The following is a 10,000-nucleotide window of genomic DNA, read 5'->3' on the forward strand; positions in this document are numbered from 1 at the left end:
GTCATGACTGTGAGGCTCATCCCGTGGAAAATGGCAACCAACATCTCAAAGAAAATCAGCCCCAAGAGTATATGTTTTACTTTGTAATCATAGACTTGGCCCATCACCTGAAATAAAGCCAATATATCGTTTTAACCCTTTGTTCACAGGACATAAAGCCACATTTCCATCAGCAAAAAACTACGGTGAGTGCTATTAGGAGTCACTGGTTTTCACATATGACACTATGAAATGTTGCTAGAGTATCTCATTCTTGGCAAAAGGTTCCCTTGGACTCTATTCTTAGGACTGAACTGAAACTGAACTCCTGTCTCATTTTAGTGTTAAAACTATTTTACGTGGTCAGTAATAATTTCACTGATATCAAATTATGGAGATGCTGTTATTGATCAACATCTTAAATTTAACAAATCAGACAAGACAAATTAGTGAAGCAGAAATAGTGTTATGCCTTAGCAACTTGCATCTCTGTTTTTCCTTCATCGTGTCTACTCCAGCTTCAAATGTCTTGGTTCTTTGATGGTTTGAAAATACTCCTTTTAAAAATTTAATACTAAGTACTAATTGACCACTTATGACTGAGCAATTGGGAGCCATCTACTACTAAAGCACATGTACCGTGGCCAATGGGTTGAAAACACAGTCACGTACTCTATGACAGAATCTTTTTCTCTCTTTTTATTACATTTCTAAAATTTCAATTGTTATAATGGACTGATAATTTCAGGAATTTTACAAAGAAGCAAATCTAATAGTTAATACATTTTATAACTTACTTGCTCAGGGCTCATGTAAAGCTGAGTCCCCACACGATGGGTGTGGTGACTATCAGGCAGCCTACTCATGTAGCCTGGCTGAACAACCCCTGGGGTTCGCAGGTCCTCTGCAATAGTAGTTACCAACCCAAAGTCTCCTATTTTTATTTTGCCATCGAGTGAGAAGAAGATATTAGAAGGCTGAAAAAGAGAGAATTTTATTTGTAAAAAATAGTGCAATACAATAAATTTCATTCATGATAAATAATGCCTGCTTCTGAAATTGATAATGAAAATTAAATTCTTCAATTCATACAGATATTCCAAAGCCAGCAAAAGACCACTTTACCTTCAGATCTCGATGCATAAGCTGATTATCATGGACATATTCAACAGCCTTCACAATATCATTGAACATATCACAGATAGTCTTTTTATTTCTAATTTCATTTTGCAAGAGCCAGTCCTTCAAGCTTTCCCTCTGACAAAGCTCCATCTGGATATATAAGAAGGTCCTGCTACGAAGAACACCAGCCTCTTCCTTGGAATGGGATGCTATCTTCTCCATACTTGTCTGCAGGCTTAACGTTCTTGGTCTTTCACTCGTTTCCTTTGAATCACTCCCAAGTGGATGGCTCTGTAATCTTTTCCTCTTCTGCAGTTTTTTGTGAAAGACGTGGCTTTCCTTGCTGTTGCTCTGGCTACTTCTCTCTTGACTAGCACTTTTATCCTCAAATACAGTATTGTGTAGTGATAAACTGTTCTCATTATCACACCCTGAGTCTTGAAAGACTATCGACTGACTAAGACTGTCTTCTAATTCACTAGCATTGTTTCTAATCTGAATGCCAGCATCATTAGAGTCACTTTTATTACTTGTGCAGTCCTCACTTCTCTCACTCGGCTTTGCTTTGGGATTCTCAAAAACTATCTCAAACGAATCTTCCGCAGCAAAATCATTCTGGGTGTCCTGAATGTCTCCTGTTTTGCTATCATTCTGCCACCAACTGGAAGACTTATCTGTGTTCTCTTGCAAATCCTCAGACTCCTCCTCCTCCTCCTCTTCCTCCTCCACCTCAGACTCCTCTTCAAACTCTTCCTTATATCCAGTATAAGACCCACTTCTGCCTTCCTGGTCCTCAACCCTGCTATAGCTTTCATACGGTTTGGGGGCAAGTTTGTTCAGCACATCTGAGATAGAATTATCCAAGGCTTCCTCTGCATCGCAACGGGCAAAGCTCTCCTCTTGGCACTTGTCACGAGTCTCTTCCGCCCCATGAGAGAAAGGGGACATAGACAGTGCTTCAGATCTTGAAAGGTGGGAGAGATTCGACAAATTAATATAAAAACAGTAATATCCTAAATCAAATGAGATGCAAATATTTAAACCTTTTTCAAAACTCAGTTTTTAAAAAAACCATAAACCAAAAGTATTCCCCAAAAAAATACAGGCCCATAAAAAAAAATACAATATAAAATACACTCCCCCACTAAGGGAAAATACTAAACCCTTTAAATTTTAAATCACTTACCCACTCTGTAAGAAACAGAAATCCTCGCCAACCAGGAGGTGGCGATTCCAACCAGCTGTTGTAATAACGCACAATATTCGTGTGGTTTAACTTGGCCAGTGCACGGACTTCACGCTTTACCCTCTCTGCAGATGATTCCCTGAATATGATGAATGAATTAGTATTTGAAGTTTTAAATTTTCTAAGCACAAACTACAAGAACAATTTGGAATTTCAAAGTCTCTTCTAACTGCATTGTTCAGCTGACATACACAATTGGTTCTTTTCCTTCCTTTCTGCACTTTTCCTTTTCTTTTTCAAGAAGTTAAGAAATTGGGATGGGATTAATTTTTCTGCCCCCTTTCAAGATAAAAAGAAAAATTCTGTAACTGTTTCAAGCAATCTTCATGCTTTATAGTTTGGAAAGCGATTTAAATATGATTTGGCACTTACTCAAACAAAAAATCTTCTAATTTCTCACCCTAATAAATAAACCGTTGTTTTTATCTCACACCGTACCAAATATATAAAATAATAAAATAAAGAAAAAAATTGGTGATAAAATGTTGCTGTCACATTTTTCTCCAACTACAAAAAAATCCCTAATTTTTTCAACAAATATACTTTTTTTTTGAAAACTTTTTTTTTCTGGTAATCAAACCTTTCAAGTTTAACTTCGATTTCATCAAATGCAATTAATTTTTTCTTAAAAAGTAAAAAAAAATTTAAAAAAACGTAAAAAAAATTCCTTTTGTCTTATTTTGCTGGTAAGTTACCTCTTGACGGCTTTCGTTTCATAAAGCTTTTTTCGGCCCTGAAAAACAAACCCCAAAGCCACCAGTCCCGGGCGGTGCATGGGCTTCAAAGTCTGTTGCAAAACCTGCAAGCATTTCTTTTGGAAATGACTATCAGCATAAATTTTTAAAATGAAATTGCAATACGGGCTTTTAAATTTCATGACAAAGAAAACTTGTTTTTTTTTTATTAAACCCTTGGCATTTTAAAAGGAAAAATTTACGTTTGCCTAAATACATATCTTTCAGAAAGAAAAAAAAAAAAAAAACTAACATCTCTTATAATTTTAAGGAAAAAAAAAAAAAAAAATTCTGAATTCTCAAACAGCATTATTAAAAAAGTAACTTAATTTCCCCATACCGCTTCCCCAAAAAAACTCAACAGACAAAAGAGGGGGCAGAAAATTCCTTTTGGAAGTAAAGGGCAAATCCCAATAAAAAAGCTAAACCCCTCAAAAAACAAAATCCAAAACTTCACAACCTTGAGGAAAAACGAGGGTGGGGGGTTTTCCCCTTTTCCCAGCAACGCTGAAGGGCTGTAGGATTACTTGTAAAATAGGGAAAACCTCAGTAGGAGCTGGAGCAGGGGGCCCCGGTGGCACAGGGGTGCAGGACCGGGGACCTGCACCCCCATTCGGTGAAAAAATGCAGGATCTGTAAACCATACAATCAAAATGTAAAAAAAAAATGCAGCTTTTTTCAAAAAAAATTTAAAAAAAGGAAAAGGCTTTTTTATAATTTGTTAGTAATGAAAAAAAAATTAAAAACTTTTAATAAAAAAAAACACTAAAAAACTAACTTTAAAATCGTGTAAAAAATACCCAACTCTTTCAGTAAAAGGAAAAAAATAAATTACTACACATTGGATTTTTCTGAATGTGAATTCAGATTGCGAACCCCAGTTGGGGGTTTTGCTGTGTCACTTGATCCCTCATGCTGACAGAATGTCCGCAACAGAAAAAGTAAAAGCAAGGCATAGCAAGCAACACCACAAACCAGTTACCCAATTTAGGGCCTGTAAACACAAAACTCAATGCTGAATTTTTTTAAAGTGTATTATATTTTTTCCCACACAACATTCAATACTTGCATTAAATACTAGCCCTTTTAAAAAATGAGGTGAATATAAACAAAAAATCCAGTTTAATTTTTTAACGCAGAAAAACAAGGCAAAAACAAAACCCAGCTGAGCAACGCATCAACTACCCAGGGAAACATATATGAAAATCTGCGCTGTTACACACCATAAGGGTCTGATCTTCGCCTGGGGCCCCTTGCCTGTGGGACCCCCAAAAGGGGACGACTCAGATTGAGTGACTGTCCTTTCGCCTGAGGAAAGCCATTATCTAAAAAAAAAAGATATAATCATTTTTTTTTCTATGCTTTGTGTATAATTTCAAAAAAATTACTGTGGCCACTCCCTATGACCAGGAGATCAGAGAAAACCTTTTTTCTTTTTTTCACCTTTGGACTTTAAAAATCCTGGGCGTTTTTCAGAAACACATAAAAAATTCGGTCACTGTGCACAGTAGTCTAAAAATCTTGCAATGAAACCTCAAAAACTTAAAAACGGTACGAAAAAAAGCAATGCAAAAGCCCCGCACTGAAGGGAATCTTCGGCAAAAGAGGGGACAATCATCATATAAAAAAGGAAATCCTGCATATCAAAGCTTAAATTATCAATGGTTTCTCCCCCTCCCCCCAAAAACTACAGCCCATGAAAATACCTCCAACACTTATTTCACATAGGTTAAGATTTGGGTAGCAAAAATAAAAGTCCCCTAACCAAATTGCCCTCCTTAACCTGTTGATAGCTTTAGGTATGTCATAATTGCCAAATCCACTGGATTTTAATAATTTGCTTTTCCTTTACACAAAAGGAGGAATTATTTTAACCCTATTGGTTACATTTCTTTTCCCCTTTTTCTTTATTTTCAAAATTGTTACTTTTTAAAATTTTATACTAATAGGTTGTTAAAAACATTAGAAAAAAAATAAAAACAAAAACCCAGTAAAAAATATACAGCACAAAAAAAAATGCTTAAATAATCGAAAAAAAATCAATTTCTTTTGAAACAAGTACGTAGGAACTCTAATTTTAAACAAAATTCAAAACACAAAAACAGTGGATATTGGACCCTGTACTGCAATATACTATTTTGATGATGAAAAGGTGTGACACAATTTTTAGAAACCCCCCCTTTCAACAAGCCCTTAATTTCATTTTTAAAAAGTTTCTCCATTTCACAAATTTTGCTATTTACACTTTATTTGGCTACATAATTTTCTTTTTTTTTTTTAATACCCTTTTAAATTAAACCTTAAATAATATCATATTTAAAAAAATTACAGAAAAATTCCATTTCACAATTTAGGGAAAATACATTTGTTTAAAACCTTTAATGATAAATATTAAATACATTACTTTTAACCCGCAATTATCAGAAACCACTAAATTACTCTCCCTTACAAGTTTAACACCCTCTTTAGTAAGCACATATAATTTCTTTAAAATTTTTTTAGAACCAAGTCCAAAAGTGTCATCCTAATAAAACGCAATGGCAAAAACATGCCGCAGTGCAGAATTTGGAAAAGTATTATAAAATGAGAAAAAGGTGAAGGGTTTTAACAAAGAGAAAATTTTAAAAAATATCATTCACTTTCCGAATTATGCATAGGGTAGATAAATAACTTTTTTTCTACATACTCTATTCTCACACATTACTAAAACATATTTGTAAATATTTATGTATATTATATATTATATAATTATTTTTTTTTTTTTTTTTTTTTTTTTTTTTTTGGTTTTTTTTTTTGGTTTTTTTTTTTTTTTTTTTTTTTTTTTTTTGTTTTTTTTTTTTTTCAAAACACAAAAAAAAAAAAACAAAAAACCCAAAAAAAAAAAAAAAAAAAAAAAATTGTAAAAAAAATTGTCCCCCCCAAAAAGTGGTGGTAATATTATAAACCCCCACAACAAAACACACACCACACCACACATCCCACCACACCACCAACCCCACCCAAACCCCCAAACCACACCATTTAACAAACCCAAATTTTTTTTTTTAAACCAAATTTTTTGGGGCAGGACAGGAATAAACCCCAAAAAAAACCCATTATAGGGCCATTTCATAGCTTTCCAAAAGGATGTCTATTTGGCAATCAATCATATTTTTTTTTTCTTCAATTGGGGCAGGGGCCCCCTTTTTATAAATTAAAAATTGGGTTATAGGGTTTCCCGTAGTAAGGGGCAAATGAACGGGGTATTTTCTGCTGAAAATGTCTGGTTTTTTTACATTTAGAAACCTTGCCAAAAAAATTTAAATATTTTTCAGTATAAAATTTGGGCATGAGCATAGCTCCTAATGGGAAATTCAATCATAAATCCTATTTCAGAATTACCCTTTTCGTTTCCACTCTGGGTGTTATAAAACTGCTTCTATGAACCCCTACATAAAGGCAGGTGTTTCTGGTCCCCATCCTGGGCATACTGATAATTTTTAAGTCTTCAGAACAATCAAATTACTAAATGAAGCTGATATGGCACAGCACTTGTTTTCCCGCCAAGTTCCCCTTAGAACTTTACATTTTTAGCTTCTCTAAGATGTAAAACTCATTCGTTGAAATGAAAGGATTTTGTGCTGTAAAGTGACTTCCCTTATTAAACAATATAAATTAAAAACCCCGAAAAACAAATTAAAAATTTTTAAAGAAAATAAATAAAAAAATAAAAAAAAATTACTGACTTGTCTTGAAAAAAGATGATTGCACTATTTTTTATACTTGACATGAAATTAAAAAAATTTTTATCCTATAAACCCTAGCTAATGTACATGCTATATCATTTTTTATTTCCTCAAAAAATGGTTTACAGAAACTGAACAATTAATCTAAACTCTTAAAAATTTCCAAAGATAGGGGAAAAAAAACTTAAAACATGCATAACCTAAAACAACAAAGATTACAAAAGACCTTTTATTTTTCCAACGACGTCCCCATTCGGCACAAGTGGTACCTGTTTGTGCTAACAAGTCAATTTTCTGAAATCACTTTCCCTGTATTCTCCCGAAAATTGACCACAGGGGATGCCCCGCGAAAAAAACAAAGTCAATTTTTAATAATATTTTTTTAACTAAAAGTAGCTGAAATTTTCCTTACAGTCTCCTTTCAAACTGTGGCAGAAGAAAGAAAAATTTTTAAATGATAAAAGAAAAATTTTTTTAGACCTAAACAATGCCAAAACTCCCGTTTGGGATAAGTGGTATAAAGAGAATTAACTTTCCCGCACAAAAGTGTCAAATCATAAACCCTTGACGTACCTTTTCCCACATTTTTTAAAATAAAAACCCCCAACTATTTAAAACTAATGTTAAGTTTAACAAAATTTTTAATAACCTCCCTTTGGCATTTTCCCTCCCTCCTTTATGTTTTTATGCACATATAATTGTATACAAGTATGGATTGAAAAAACACAATCAAGTACATTCCTAAATTAAACTAACTTACAAAAAAATTTCAAAAGCAAACAATCAAAGCTGTTAAAAAAAACTTTCCTCAAAATGTCAAAAAATTAACAGATATTCCCCCAAAAATCACCTTTGCCCAGGAAGATGCCCCTCTTCACCATGCCATTAGAACCATCAGGACAACAAAAAAGGGAAGGGGGTCCCCCTCCTCTTTCCCCGTTATCCCCCACAGCCCCCGCCCGCAAGATAACCCCCATGTGACCAACACGAAGTTCCCCCTTGAAATCAAATTTTCTGTTATTGGTACTATTTTCTTTTAATTTTAATCTTTTAAAGCCCCCTTTCCCCTTAATCAATTTTTTTCAAAGGGGTGGTATACAGACAGAACATGAAAAATGAATACCTTAACAAGTGTAAATATACATACAGTGGAACCCAATTTGGGACATAGTATTTTACAAATTTCAATTTTCAAAAAACAACTATCATTATACTGGTACCTAAAAAATTTCATTTATGGGGCCCCATTAGACTATGATGATTTTGATGCGCTCCCTGCTGCCCTTTGCCCAAAAAAAATAGAGACCCAACAAAAAACAAAGTGCCATACATCACTCTGTCCAGCTTTACTGATGAAGGTCTCCATAAAAAAGTACCAGGGAGGGGGAACCCAGCAATGACAGATATGTTCAAAGGTGAAAAAAAAGGAAAAAAAGTGCCAAGGGACACAAACCACCAAGCAAAGGTGCTGAATGCAGTGCCTGAGGACAAAATTTCTGGGATAATTTTATTTCATATCATAATATCCAAGAATGATGCAGAAAGATATGAGATTTTTAACACAAAACAAGTAAAACAGCATGAAGACTCTGCTGCCCCCAAAACAAAGTATGTTTTTTCTCACATCATTTTATTAGTTACAAATGATCAAATTGTATTTGGCAACCTTTTTCAGCACCACTTAATGCAAGGCTTTACTATACACATTACATATGAGAATCTTTTCCTACCTCTCCTCTCCAGACTGTGGATCAATGGCCCTGACAATCTGCGTCACTCGCCGGATAACCAACACATGTATAGGCTTTGATGCCGTTTGTTGTCGATTACATCCACCAGTATTGCATACATATAACAAGTGTCCTGTGTTTGCTGACATTCCCCAGACTTCAGTTGACTTTCCTCCTGAAAAGTTTAACAAGAATATTTAATACATACACTTTTATTTAAAAACTCAAAGAAATCATGTAAATGAGGCTTAAAGTCTGAACAATAAAAAAAGTATATGGTATGAAATGCAGAATTTCTCAACATACTGTATTTTATGAAGCCTCTGCAGAAGTCTCTCATGCAATTTGCTCAAAAAAAACATCCAAAACATGAAAAAATGGCATTACACAAACATCAGAAACACATATACAAATACAAGGTACATCCATTTCATGTTTTCTATCCCAGGGCAAGTAAAAACCGACAACCTACCGGTGAAAACTGTGTCCGTGTTGAACTTGAATGACGAGTGCAGGAGTGTCTCAGCTGTGACAGGGAGAGCCTCCACCCCATCTCCATCAAAGCGGTAGATTCCCCCATCCAGTGAGGGGATGAGTCGCACCCACTCCCCACGAGACGTCACCTCCAGCTGAAAGGTTCTGTGTGATTGGCAACAATACTCACTCCCCACTAATGCAAAAGGGAAAAAACAATTTTTGTACCAATCGGCATAAGAAGAGGCACTTGGTTATTAGGTGTTTTGAAGTCTGTAGGATAATAAACACACCAGTGGATTGAACTGCATTAGGGGAAAAAACTGATGCCACTGCTACTAAACTCACTGGTGACCATACACTCAATAGGTCAATGTAGAGGATTTAGATGGAAAATGATCAAATTTAGTCAACATGTCAGATTCTTTATCCACAAAAAAAAAAAAAAAAAGTGAAAATCTTCTAGTGGGGATGGCGAAAATATATACCATACATGCCAGCATATACGTCAAATTTTGAAGCCAAAAATCTCCCTCCAAAACCAGGGGTTTGTCTTGTATACTGAATATATATGTGAATCTTTACTGCAGCGGGATAAACAAGTGAAACTGCCTGCCAAACTCTCATTGCACGCTACTTCCAATAACTCTCACAGCCCACCACAATTATCTCCAACTGAACCTCATGGTTAGGACGTCTATTCAACGGAGACATTATGAAAAATCAATGCCCTTGCTCAGATTTGGAGCAGTTCATTAAGGTAAGTTAGGCTGGTTTACTCTGCATTAGAACTCAGTGGTTTAGAAGAAATTGCTAGTGAGATGTTGTTGTTGTTGTTTTCAACACAACATGGGGCTGGGGAAGTGAAGTTACTTTATTTCATTAGGGTCATACTATCCATCAAATATAGGCCTAAACCTAATTTACACAACAGAATTTCAGGGATCAAATTATGTGCCGTATTGACTTGTACGCCAGCATAAGCAGTAA

General features: G+C 34.8%; 1 protein-coding gene and 1 pseudogene across 1 annotated transcript in view; both read right to left on the reverse strand.

The window, feature by feature from the left end:
- The window catches only part of LOC119595502, a 14,240-nt pseudogene extending 6,553 nt beyond the window's left edge, over positions 1-7,687 (reverse strand).
- An 845-nt stretch (positions 7,688-8,532) lies between these two features.
- LOC119595672 (eukaryotic translation initiation factor 2-alpha kinase-like) overlaps positions 8,533-10,000 on the reverse strand; it is a 2,417-nt gene continuing 949 nt past the window's right edge. Inside the window, exons 2-3 of the mRNA XM_037944783.1 lie at positions 9,009-9,165; positions 8,533-8,711 (exon numbers count right to left, since the gene is read on the reverse strand). Coding sequence (XP_037800711.1) covers positions 8,533-8,711; positions 9,009-9,165 — 336 coding nt within the window. The remainder of the gene's footprint in view (positions 8,712-9,008; positions 9,166-10,000) is intronic.

This window comes from Penaeus monodon, chromosome 36, assembly GCF_015228065.2.
Source record: "Penaeus monodon isolate SGIC_2016 chromosome 36, NSTDA_Pmon_1, whole genome shotgun sequence".
Taxonomy (NCBI): Eukaryota; Metazoa; Arthropoda; class Malacostraca; order Decapoda; family Penaeidae; genus Penaeus; species Penaeus monodon.